Consider the following 13085-nt stretch of genomic DNA (forward strand, 5'->3'; position numbering starts at 1 on the left):
AATAAATTACTTTTGCTCAAAACGTAGTTTTTTATTTGCATCCTGCATGTTTTCATGTTGCAGTCTATGAGCTGGCTGTAGCATTCTGCTACTGAATTCACTCCAGAGGCGCCACCTACAGTGCATATACTGTATGATAGCACATAATGGAATCCATGTTTACATGTATTTCTAAAGCATAGTTCTGGTCCTTGATTATGAATGGCTGAATCACGTTCGATGCCTTTGAAAAATCCAGCACAAACAACCTTGACCGCATTTCATTCTTTGTTACTGTGCATAACTTGATAGAAAGGTGACTAGACGTTGCTTGGCAACCATTCAAGATAGAGGAAATATATTTATGAATGATTATGTATGAATAAATTGTTACATTTCTCGTTGCTGTGCCCTTATTTTCTGAAATCTTGCCAGATATATATAGTAACTGTTCTGGAAAAGCAATAAGCCACTTGAGTTACACTGGTTACACTGATAAGAACAGCTAACAACTTTGCTAACCCGTTGTGCCCAGCTGATCTAAAATCAGCGTAAACCTACGGCCTCTCGGGGCTTATTTCCTAAGCATGTGACTGCATGCTTTTGTTTTAATGAGTTAAGTCAATGAGAAAGTTTGTAATGTACCATTTTTTTTTATTTATGTTGGAAAACACATGCTTTAATTATGTAGGCCTATTGTTATAAAACAATATTAGCAAAACAATCATAACCTATGAACATGATTGTACATAGCCTATTAACATAAACAGTTAACAACACCATAGACTCAAAATAGTTGACTATATACATAATCATAACACACTGGCTTTGAAAACAAACAGCAGAATACAGAATATGATACAAATAGCACAACATAAACAATACTAAAACTGCAGTGAACTAAATCATCACAGGCAATAGAAAAAAATAAAATAATATTTTTTCATTTTATCATGATGAATTGAAAAAAAATGAATGATAATGGCATTTCATACATCAATACATGATCACTTAAGTATGCATGTTATTTCTTGTGTTTACTTACAAAATTTAACTTGTATATGTCCACTTTATGCACGCACGCACACACACACACACACACACACACACACACACACACACACACACACACACACACACACACACACACACACACACACTATTCATGTGTATCTGTAAAATCCTTCTGCCTGTTGGTTAAGGAGTATGGAAGTGAGTAGGTTCAGCATGAGCTTGTGTCTACAGTGGCTTCCGTATTCATCATTGGACACAATGACTGGCTGGGATCCTGAACTGCTAGCAACAGGACACACAAACTATACACAAATTAAAATGTAAAGAATAATATATTTCATTTACAATTCGTCTGCCTGTTTATGTCAAGGACATACATCAAGAGTGTCCTTCTCAGATGATCTTGCTCTGGGATTCGGAGCTATGCATGTGCCATAAGGAGGTTGCATCAGGCCCCTGCAGAAACAGAAATAAAACAGGACCGCAGTGTTACCCCGACCACAGTGTTAGGGTTAGAAACAACACTTAAGTGCCTAAAAATACCAGAAGAGCATTTAGCTGAAGCCATTAAACCTATATCATGTCAGGTGAACAATATCATATGTAGTCAAGTTTGTTGTCATGACCACAGTGCCCCTAGCCTGGATACCAGACTCTCTGCCCCACTAGCCACAGCCCTTTATCACTTGTGCCCTAAAGGCAGCACTGTATGAAATTCAACACAGAAAGACAGAAAAGACAGTGTGGACTACAGCACCTGGGAATGCACTCCAGAGGCTCGCTCTGCTGTCCTTCTCCTAAAGAAACAATCAGAGTGAGTTATGCACTGAAGTAGTGAAGTGCAAACACACCATTTGAGCCACAGAAACATCTGTCTGAACTGAAGTGTTTGTGTGTGTGTACAGTATGTGTGTGTGTGTGTGTGTGTGTGTGTGTGTCTGAGTGTGTCCATGTGTATGTAATGCTATTCCATTTACCACCAACACACGAAGCTCACTGCAATGGCCACAACAATGATGGCTGGGACTAGCACAGCTGATCGCAGTCCTGTGGTGACCTCTAGGGGGCGAAAAATGTCACATCGGTATTATTTTTTTTTGTTTTTACAAAAAAAACACAATACAGGACGTCCACCATTCTTAGTGTCTCTATAAATGTCATGTGTATGACAGGTTGTGATCATTCTCATCGTCATTACTTGAGCTCAAATAAATTATAGAAATATGAAAACCAAGATACATTTCATTGAGTACGCTGAATTTAAATGTACTCACTGTATACATTTAAAGGAAGAGTTGAAGATTCCGTCGCTCCCACTATGTTTTCTGCCTTACAGTAATACTGGCCACTGTCGGCCACCTTGGCATCCGTGATGCTGTAATTCTGCCCAAATACCATCAGGGAGGATTTGGCTCCGATCTTCTTATACCAGGAGTAGTGGCGAACAGAGGGCTTGGCATCACTGCTGCAGGTCAAAGTCACTGAAGTGTGTTCCTTAATGGAGAGACTGAGCAATGCGGGGGCGTCCTTGCTGCAGATTACTGCCACTGAAGTACCTTCATTTATGTACAAGCTCAGCAATGCTGTGGTGTTTCTGGGAGCGTCTGTGTTCGAAATAAACAATGTCAATCATGTGTCTGGCCAACCTTGTTTCTGTTCACTTGTTTTGGATCCCCAAGACCTCTCTTAAGTGTACAGTACTGTGATTTTTTCCCATTGTGGTACATTGATAGCCTGGCCTTGGCCTGTCTACGTACTTCCGGTCGATTTCTTTTCCCTACAGTACTCCGTCTGGAATAGGTTGATTCACGCTCGTTTACTTCGGCAGTTGGGCAGCCGACCAACCAGCGAACAGAGGGCGTCCCTAAGAGCGATCACGTACCCAGGCATGGTGTTTCAATTACTACGTCCCCGCCCCTGAAGCAGACCGCTTGGAATACATCAACGTAGGGAGCGAAAAGGACTTATACTTATGAAATCTTTGAGCAAATGTAAATAATAGTTTAGCCTATTAACAGGAGTGTCATGAACGAAGTCACAGTGGAGTAGGATGTTATCGTCAGCTAAACTTTAGTCATAGATTTTGTCACTTGAAATAGGCTACGAACGCATTTTGATCCGAAGTCAAACTGTATTTTAGTAGGCTACATGGTCGGGTCAAAATCGCTATTTTCAAACACTAAGAAGACTGTTGTGTCGACATAACTTGAAAAATAGCTTTGATCGAAGCATCATCAGTGTCTCTACACATATGAACATTCGAGCATTAAGAACATTGTTCGTGTACACATAGTTTACTAAAAAGAAAGATTTTGGACAACTCACTCCTTGCAAGATGGCAAGATGGCAGCAGGCAGCAGAAAAAACAAGTGAGTTGTTCAAAACCATCTCTTTAGTACTCTGTGTACACCAACAATGTTCTCAATGCTCGAGTTCATGTGTAGAGACACTGATGATACTTATTGCTTTAATGTATTTTGAATTCAATTTGACACTGATTAAAATGAATGATGATGATCACAACAATGTCCATCTGTGCTCACATTTAATGTGCACCAGCTATTACAAGTAAGGGATAACAGTTGCCAAGGTATTCCGATATACTGTATACCAAATTAATGGAGGAGTTGGAGGGCAAAAAGAATGGGTTTTCCTCCAAGTTCATTAATTCTGTAAATAAAATATAGGTTAATAACCTGATCTGGAACAGTGTGCCGTACACGGGCACAGTTCCTCTCGATAGGGGCGCTATAACCTCCACTCATTTAACTTTGTTAAAAGTTTTAAGCATTAACAAGTTCATACTTACATCTAACACTGAGGGTCACAAAGTCGGACGGATGATCATCGTGTCCCGTCACAGCACAGGAGTATCTGCCTTCATCTGTGACGCGGATCTTGTTGATGGAGAACGTGTTGTCTGGTGTGTGTGTGGTTGACACAGGTAGGCCGTTCTTGTACCAGATGTAGGTGGTGGAGTTGCCTAGACTGCAGGTGGTGCTGCAGGTCAGTGTAACACTCCGCCCTTCTGTCACTGTTTTTGGACTCATCATCACCCGCAGAGCTGAAGGGTATAAACAGCCATGTGATTAAATATTAATTTTGGATTCCATTTCCCATACTTTGAAATAAATCATTTGAAATAAAAAAAAAAGTTCAGATGCGAAACCCTCTAAATCCGTCCGACCACTTTTCTTTTAAATGAGCATTTCTTTTATCAGGCTCCTATAGATTTTTGCCTATAAATTGATATTTCAGACCAGAAAGAGAGTGATATCTAGCGGGCTTTGAAGCAAAATGATTTGATTAATGTATACTATGTGTGGAGAGCATTCACTCACCATCATTATATAATTTTTGACGGAAGTGGCATTTAGAGGCTTTTGCATCTGAACTCCTCAAACATTCCACATGTATCCAACTATGATGAATAAACGGAGAGCGAAGCAGCAGAGCAGTGTTGGGCACATGACAGCGATGATGAACTACCCATAGTAACAAAATCCTGACATGACCCTTTTGGAGACAAAGCTATAAGATAGACAAATCTGACATTACCTGTGACGGATAAAGTAACACCTGCCCCAGAAAATTCACTGCTATTTGTTCTAAACCAGAACTTGTATTTTTCTTTGGAATCGCTTTCCCTCAGACCATTAATTCTCAGTGAGCAGTTATTCTTTTTATCCCCAAGAAATTGGCCTCTGTTTTTGAAACGTTCACTTTCAGTCAGGCGTTTGTTATCTTTGTTGCTGTACCAAGACACATCTGTCACAGTGTGTTCTTGAGGATATCTGTAAGTGCAGAAAATGGTTACTGATGATCCAGTTAAAGCACATAATCTTGAAGGGGAGGAGACATTCCATGATCCTGCAGTGTTAGTACTGATGATGACACCTGAAATGGAAACAGAAATACATGTTAAATTGTTATGTATAAAAGAGACTCGAGAGCATTTAAATTGTTATGTATAAAAAAGAGTGGAGAGCATTTAAATTGTTATGTATAAAAGAGACTCGAGAGCATTTAAATTGTTATGTATAAAAGAGAGTCGAGAGCATTTAAATTGTTATGTATAAAAGAGAGTCGAGAGCATTTAAATTGTTATGTATAAAAGTGAGTCGAGAGCATTTAAATGGTGTTCGGGCAACAGAAGTTAATGCAATACAGTTGTAATGCAGCCATTACACGGACGGAACAGACCTGACAAAGCCTTGAAAAAAGGAAGAAAAGCCTGATGCTACCAATGAGATGAGTGTGTTCATTTACCTAATTGTTAAACAAAAAGGTATGAAAATTATATACCAGAATCCTGTCACATTGTCAAAATCGACAAAAAAAAAAAATCAAAGAATTCCACCTGCAGAAATGGACAAGCAATCCTCACATGTGCATCAGGGTTACAACAACCAACCATGAACCTAACTCTACTCTCTCTGAATTAACTCCTTTACAATGCTTGTTACCATATTCTCAGGAGAGGTGAGATGAATGACTGTGAAACTAATAAAATGTATACCTGGTAAAATCAGCAGGGAAAAGGCCAAAGATATGTGGTCTCCATTGTAGAACATTTCGGTTGTAGCCTACCCCTGTAATTCAAAAGCAAGTGTAGAGGTTGGACCTATGCTATCTCCTCATACAGACTGCAGCAGTGGTGCCAGGTGAGCCCAATTTGATTCTCTAATTGGAGAAAGTAAAACAAAAAAGTCAAATTTATTTTACAGAGAACACCCAAAATGAGTCTCAAAGAGGGAGAATAGAGGCACTTTGATTTTCAAAGTCACTAAAGCAGTGGGTCTTTTACGCAGCATGCTTAGTATCAGGGCGAAAATACATCAACATGTATTTTAAAATAAAAAATTGAAATATCTTAATTTTAAGTGTATCAAAATAAACTACAACATACAGTAGCCGCATGCATTAAAATACAATACTGTATTTTTGTGTTTTTTGTGGACAATACTAAAAGTACTCTGTAACACTTTACTTGACAGTATCAACATAAGAGTGACATGACACTGTCATGACACATGAACCCCAACCCTAACCCTAACCTCTAATCCTAACCCTAAACCTAATCCTAATCCTAACTTGTTATGACAAAAACCGAATGTCACTTAACCACATGAATTCCAATACAAATTTCAAGTTTTTGCCTGAAATTGCACTGTGCCTACTTATGAGAGCATTGTTCCCACCTATTTTGGGGCCTACCATCAAATGTTTGACCTCTATAGAAAGCTGAACTTGTAGTTTTCGTAGGATACAGTCAAAAGAACTGTGTGATGTACTTTCACAGAGTTACAGGGGTAGAATATAGTTTTTTTTCTTTCTGCCGGATTACAAGCATCTCTGAACTGACCACATTTCAGCCCTCTAGGTCACTTGATATCACTTTGAAACACAACTTAGCCCTAGCACCAGGTCTTGTGAAGCTGTGTGCAAAAGTAGATCAATATAGAATGAAAATATGAGTGCTTTAGACCATTATTTGCCAAGGTATATTCATGTGTTTTGTAAAATGCCAATGGAAACTCCCCATAGGACTTTTGGTTATCCAAAATGCATACTGACAATCAAATGCTTACTGCACATGAACCCCTTTGTGTAGAATCATAATCCTGGTCTCCAATGAAAAGTAATAATAGAAGCGTTATGTCATATGCCACACAGTGTCATGTCACTCTATATGTCGATAACAGGGGCGTAGATTTGCGTGGGGACCCACCAATATTCAGGTTGAAATGGGGGGAAAAGCGCTCACATGCGCTACACAAAGAGTTAAATACTTTATCACTTTGCTGCGGATCATCTCGTACAGATCGTGTAATGTACAGTAGCCTATAATGGTAAATCGCGCTGATTTGAAATTGCCTATAATAACTACCAGTGAGCCGCAGTCTCCTGCGCTGCGCTTCAGCTTCACTTCACTACAAGGCATGAAGTGCGTCCAAATTCATCCATTCTTATCTGTTGAACTCCTTGACCTCGAGTAGGCTACTCATCACACATGTGTCACATAAAAGAGCCTTTTCTCAGCTTTTAAACGGTGCTATAGCCACTATTTGCTGTGATAAAACAGTTCGCGAGAAAAATTAACTTCAAGAGATTTAATTATTATTCTCTGTGCCCATCTCCACATCCATTCGTCTCGGTGGAATATCGTAGGCCTACACACTCTTCACGCAACACATGACAACCCATATATGAGAATAAACAGCAGACCTTACCGAACACAAAGGGTGTAATGCATTCCCGTGTATAGTTAGCTGTTCCAGAGTAATCCGGTTTTGAAATAAATTGTAGAAAAATTCAACATGGTCTTTCGGCTTTAAGCATTTCTTAAAACTGAGCTGTGCTTACATCGTCTAGATATCTGTAAATATTAGAATCAGAGAATATACAGGCAGCTATGGTTAAGAGTTGTCAATTTAGCCTTAATGATTCTTTTCACAAAATGCTAAGCATGCATGTATTTAAGTTTCTTAAAACTGAGCTGTGCTTAAATGGGTCAATGCATGATTTCATAACAGACCAAATAGAAAATAAATGTTAAATATAGCCCACATATGTATACATATTAAAATCAGATTATGTGCTACACAGTATAGATCAAGTTGGACAGTAGCACATTTTAATCATGGGTAGTTGGACAGTAGCACATTTTAATCATTTTATATATCTAGTGGCTGGTGAAAGAGTTGAGTGGCTTTTCCTTTTTTTCCCCGGGGAATTAGTGGGTAGCCTAGTGTCCCCACCAAAGCTCAGACCAAACCTACGCCCTTAGTCGATACTGTCAAGTAAAGGGAGCATGTAATCACTTGGAAAGCCTTCCATCTGTCTATTAAACCACTTTTTTGCCTGCAAGACATGCCATAAACCTTCAAACAGTTACATCTAAAAAACAACAAATTTATTAGACAGTGAACGCCCAAAATGAGTTTCAAAGACAGTACGTTAGCTTCAAGTAGTAAATACTGTATCAGAGACGCACTCAAAAAGTCACAACTGAACTTGTCAAGTGATAGGCCTACACCGTGTTGTTGTCAGAGACTTTCTAATGAGGAGACACAGCACTTAAAAAATCCTCCATAGAAATGCATGGGGTTAGTTTGTAACGCCAATATGGCCGTTGTCTACACATATCCCACCCCTTCCTCGGCAAAACGTCGACATGTGAATACATTGAGCCAATCATGTGGTGTGAAGTGAATACATTGAGCCAATCATATGTGGTGTTGTGAAGACATCTTCCCAATTATGTGTTGTGAACTCGCCGCAGGAGCAAGATTGGTGTCGTGAAGCCTTGCGCACGCGCATTTCTGCTGAATAGGGTGCCCGATGAGTGCCCAAAAAACGTTGCTATATGGCCGCTGAGTGGAGGGACTTGCCTAAAAGGACTTTGTTGTTGTTTCTAAATGTCTGTCACTTGCTGGTAATAAACTGGTAGCCTAGACAGCCAATCAACGGTTCATGCGTGTTCAGGGGCGGATCTAGAGATTTTTTCCTGGGGTGGCGAAGGGGTGGCATGAGGTTCCAGGAGGGGGCCATGGACATTATTCAAAACTTAAAATTCTACGGATTTCATTGAATATGTTTTGTTCTCTACATTACATTACACAAGGTGGGAGGCAAATCGGAGATGTAGCTGGCGTTTTGGATGATGTGGGTCTTAATATGTGAATTTCTTTCTCTGTGTAATCACTATACAGTCTGTGTAGTCTGTACTTAAATTATACAGTGTCAAAAAGCAATTCTAGGGTGGTTTGGAGGTATGTTCTCCCAGAGAATTCTTTTAAAAAATGACCTCTCAAATGATTTCTTCTAGTTAGTTTTGAGGGAATATGGATACATTTATAAAATAAGCCATCAATAGATTTAGGTTATACCTACCTAACCTAGATTTAGGTTAAATGGATTGAAACAAGATTCTGATGATTTGGGGGTATTTTTAAAACATGACCCCTCAAATGATGTCTTCTAGTGAGTTTTGAGGGAATATGGACAAATTTAGTCATACAAAATAAGCCATCAGTAGATTTAGATATCTGAATTGAAACAAGATTCTAATGCAGGATTGTTGCAATGATAACCATGACTGTGACTTTCAAAAAATGTCCATCTGATTCAATAAAGACTAAGTAAGTACCTTCTTAGTCAAAACATTCTTTTTGGATTCATTATAATACAACAATTTAAAATGTACATAACAAGAATGTAATTATTAATCTACCACCTCACTAATAAACATGCAAACACACACACTGGTGGACAGTAACTAAGTACTGGGTATGGGTATCTAATTAAATTATTTAATTCTTTGGAAGGTTTTTACTTCAACCCCCACTACAATTAAAGGCCAAATATCTTTAGCAGGGATTAGAAAAGGTTCAAAGAATGAAAATGAAAACCGGAAACGAACACAGTTTTTGAAAGGACGTAACCGAAAACGTGAGCAAAACCAATTGTTCCGGAGTGAAAACGTAATTTTCAATTTTAGATAACCGGTTAATAATGGTATTTATCATTCTGGTTAACCTTTGTTTGAATATTATTCAAAACTCCATAGGCTTGGAAAGTCACCTGCCCACACAGTGTTCCCCAGACCCCTTATAAGATGAATTTAGTCAGATGTTATGAATCGGTATCTCCCCTGCATAATTGGCTAGAAGTACTATAGTTGATATTAATATCCAACACTATGTATGTAGTTTAAAATTACTGAAACAATTTGTGAAATAAGATACCAGAGACATTAGGCAAATATTTAGGCCTGTCATGCTGGTAGCACCATATATAGGTTAGGCTATTGCAAGGCTTAAAGCTATTATTAGGTCTTATAATATTATAAGACCTAATATTATATAGGTATTATAATATTATAATATCAAATAATGTTTTTGCTCAGAACGAACCTAAATGGAAATCAGTCCCCCTCAGTCCCTGATCTTTAGTGCCAAATTATGTTTTGCCATTCACAATTTAGGCTACTCACTCACTCACAAAGTGGTGAATAATGAAGTACATGTATACTGTATTAAAGTACCTTTATAAATATCCTATTAAGAAACGACCTCAAACACGAGTGAACAAGCAACATGTTAATTTCTTGAGGACACAAACTTCTGTGCTGGCCTCAGCTTGTTGGTTCATCTACCAGCAAATGATTGAAATCTATCACCCAATGGAACTGGACGATTTAACTGGAATCTAAGCAATTCACTCATGCACAAAGCTTCATATGTGATGTGCTTTGACATCATCAAACGTCTAGTCTAGCCTACTCTGAGTAGGGTTTGTTTGAAAATAGTAGGCTACTTTTACTTATTGCGATTGAGTAGAATTTCAGTCATGTAACTGTACTTTTACTTGTGTAGATTGATTTACACCGTGTATGAAAAGAAAGGAAAAAGAAAAACGCAACCGCCACCAGCTTGACACTGATTAGATATTCTAGTTTGATTTGACATGGGCCTATCGACCAAATTTAGATAGTCATAGATGCAGGGAAAGTGGATGCATGACAATTTTGAGAACCCGTGTTGAATTATCACGTGTATTAATGGGTTGACATCGACAGCAGTATTTACAATCAAAGGTTATAAACTAGCGAAACACACAAATAGACTTTAGACTTCAAACGTTAAACGTCAAGCTACGCATGAGCATGCCCTTATTATCTGACCTGACCATCATCGAAAAATTTTCGATGAGACAGTCTTGCGGATGTAAATGACGTAGACTAACAGTGAGGTTGTTGCCGGGTTAACTGATTTATGGACTGACTATGGGTCTGATTATGGACTTTTTCGACTTGGTGGTCAAACGTACCACTTCGTTGTAGGCCTACAGACAGTTGACACATAGTTGCATGCACTGTGCAATCTGCTGCCAATGGTGAAATTTCGCGGGGGTCACTACGCTGATGGTGATGGGTGAAACCATTGTGAGGGAGCGGGGGATTCTAAATCGGCGATTTCTGTTTGAGAGGAGTTTGGTGCGGGTTTCACACCTTCTTACAGTCCAACATGTATGAACATAAAATATACTTGTAAAAAAATAAATCAGATAAAAAATATTATCTGATTTATAAATGGGGTGGCAACAGGGGTGGCAAGACCGTGTCCCAGGGGTGGCAGTTGCCACCCGTTGCCACCCTTTGCCACCCCGTAGATCCGCGCATGTGCGTGTTCATTTGACACTTACGTCACAGTATTTTAAGCTAGGCTACTATCCATTCCTGAAGGGAGGCCATTTGGACAACATAATGTACATCAGAACAACGAATCTGTGTTTCAATCTGAATTTAATCATGCAAAGTTCCCCCGTAAATCGCTAAAATAAGGCTAAAAGCGATACAAATGCGGTTGAGGCTACTTACAGGAAAGGGTGCGTCCGGATGTTTTAACAAGTTCCATACTGTCGTTACGAACTAACCCCATACATTTCTATGGAGGATTCTTTGAGTGCTGTGTCTCCTCATTAGAAAATATATCCTACTAACGTGCCAATGTGAAGTTGGCATTAATCATTACATGTTCAGAATCATGCTGTAGGCTAGGTCTACTGTGATGAGAAAATTTGAGGATGCGCGTGCCTCTCTAGAAGTTGCCCAAAAAAGTTTAATTTGGGTTGCACCACTTTCGTGGACGACCAAAATGACTATTTTCTGGAAAACAAATTGAGTTGTAGCCTAATGAAAAAATCGTATCGTATATCATTCATTCCTCCAAAATACATTTCATTACGAAAACGCACAGTAGCCTAACGTTTCAGCCTTCCACTTTCACTGCACAAAATAAGCCTACTGGCGCAAGTGTCTGACAACATGGAAGGATCTTCTGTAGTCCGTAGCCTACAGATAGTCATGTTTGTCTTTACCTCAATAACAAATCAACAATCAGTAGAAAGTTATTATTTTACCGTGTTCGAGCCTTTGTTGAAGTTCAGTTTCACTTTCCGTCTCTGTAGGCAGCAGTTTCTTAGTCTGTTTTTTAAGTTGTTTTTATTTTTGGTTTGTTAAGCAAACAACGTAGGCTAACCTAATAAGGAGATACCATTGCGCAATAATGAAGTCATTGGAGTTAGTGTTGTTTATAATATGTAAGGAACAGTAGCCTACCAATTGTGTATTAAGCAGTAAGCTAACCTAACTTTAAATCAAATTCTAATTTCGTTTACTGTTAGAAAGTAGACATGTTCTTACCTTCAAGAAAAACACTGCTGTTTTTTTTCTTCAGGTATACTTTTGGTAAAGTTAAAGTTAGATATTGCACTTATCACCTAGATTGGCTCTTTGTGCAGCTTCTCTTGAGAGTGGCCTTGCTCAACAGGAGAAGCACAAAGGAAGATAAAACATTGGCCAACTTGTGCAACACATCATCCTCTTCATAAGGAACCGTACATGTGATTCAAGACACTGCACTTATACGTTAGAATTCAAAAATAAGTTTTACTTATAAATTCCTCATATCTAACATCACAGAACACACATAATGATTTAGAGTGGATGTTAGAGAATAATATGACAGGGGTGAGCAAACTCCTGCCCGCCAAGCACTTTCATCCGGCCCGCCGAGCATTTCACTTAGTTATCAGGCTGCTCGCTATTTTTTTCCTGCGATAGAGACGACGTTGGTTAGCTTTTGGCCTACTGCAAACTACTTTTCACTCTCCTTAGATAACGTTTACAATGTCAATGTCAAAACATCATGTTAAATAGTTTAACATGATGTTATCTCTAAGTTAACTCTTAGTTATCTCCTTTGCGGCAGATCTAACGTGAACATTAGGCCTATGCAATCCATTTAATTGGGAACGCGTCTGCACTCACGAGAGGGAGAGAGAGCCGCAGGTTCCAGCTGGCTTGTGATTGTTGATAATTGATATCTCCTTCTTATAAGAAAGGTTTAAAAGGAAATCATGAAGGCAACAGTAGTTCCCACTACTGACCATTTAAAAACTGTGAGAGGGCCCATCCGTAGGTACAGCACTAGCCAAAGCGGAGCAGGCAGAAGATCATTGAGAAATAAACGTGAATTAAAGCGACTGTCTTAAAGCGACAGTGCACAATTTATACATTTGTTAAA

At 38.9% G+C, this 13085-nt stretch overlaps 1 protein-coding gene across 9 annotated transcripts; it reads right to left on the reverse strand.

The window, feature by feature from the left end:
- Positions 1 to 631: 631 nt before the first annotated feature.
- LOC125298430 (B-cell receptor CD22-like) lies at positions 632 to 12973 on the reverse strand. Of its 9 annotated transcripts, none has more exons than XM_048249156.1 (8): positions 12949 to 12973; positions 5513 to 5585; positions 4552 to 4890; positions 3803 to 4057; positions 2268 to 2597; positions 1971 to 2052; positions 1751 to 1790; positions 632 to 1449 (listed from the first exon to the last, which is right to left on the reverse strand). In XM_048249156.1, exons 2-8 carry the CDS (start codon positions 5565 to 5567, stop codon positions 1387 to 1389), a joined length of 1164 nt encoding a protein of 387 aa, XP_048105113.1. In that variant the 5' UTR covers positions 5568 to 5585; positions 12949 to 12973; the 3' UTR covers positions 632 to 1386. The 9 variants fall into 9 exon arrangements, with proteins under 9 accessions (XP_048105113.1, XP_048105112.1, XP_048105111.1 ...); XM_048249155.1 differs by lacking the exon at positions 12949 to 12973 and adding an exon at positions 12830 to 12855; XM_048249154.1 differs by lacking the exon at positions 12949 to 12973 and adding an exon at positions 12203 to 12549.
- Positions 12974 to 13085: the final 112 nt, after the last annotated feature.

The sequence above is a fragment of the Alosa alosa genome, chromosome 7 (genome assembly GCF_017589495.1).
Source record: "Alosa alosa isolate M-15738 ecotype Scorff River chromosome 7, AALO_Geno_1.1, whole genome shotgun sequence".
Classification (NCBI taxonomy): Eukaryota; Metazoa; Chordata; class Actinopteri; order Clupeiformes; family Clupeidae; genus Alosa; species Alosa alosa.

Excerpts from the sequence above, each read along its gene's own strand:
- LOC125298430 (XM_048249156.1), bottom strand. The coding sequence starts at position 5,567 with ATGTTCTACAATGGAGACCACATATCTTTGGCCTTTTCCCTGCTGATT. Across the intron at positions 2,053-2,267 it reads TCTTCCTTTAAATGTATACA|AGGTCACCACAGGACTGCGA; the intron begins GTGAGTACATTT and ends TTCGCCCCCTAG. Across the intron at positions 1,450-1,750 it reads CCTCTGGAGTGCATTCCCAG|GGGCCTGATGCAACCTCCTT; the intron begins GTGCTGTAGTCC and ends CTGTTTCTGCAG.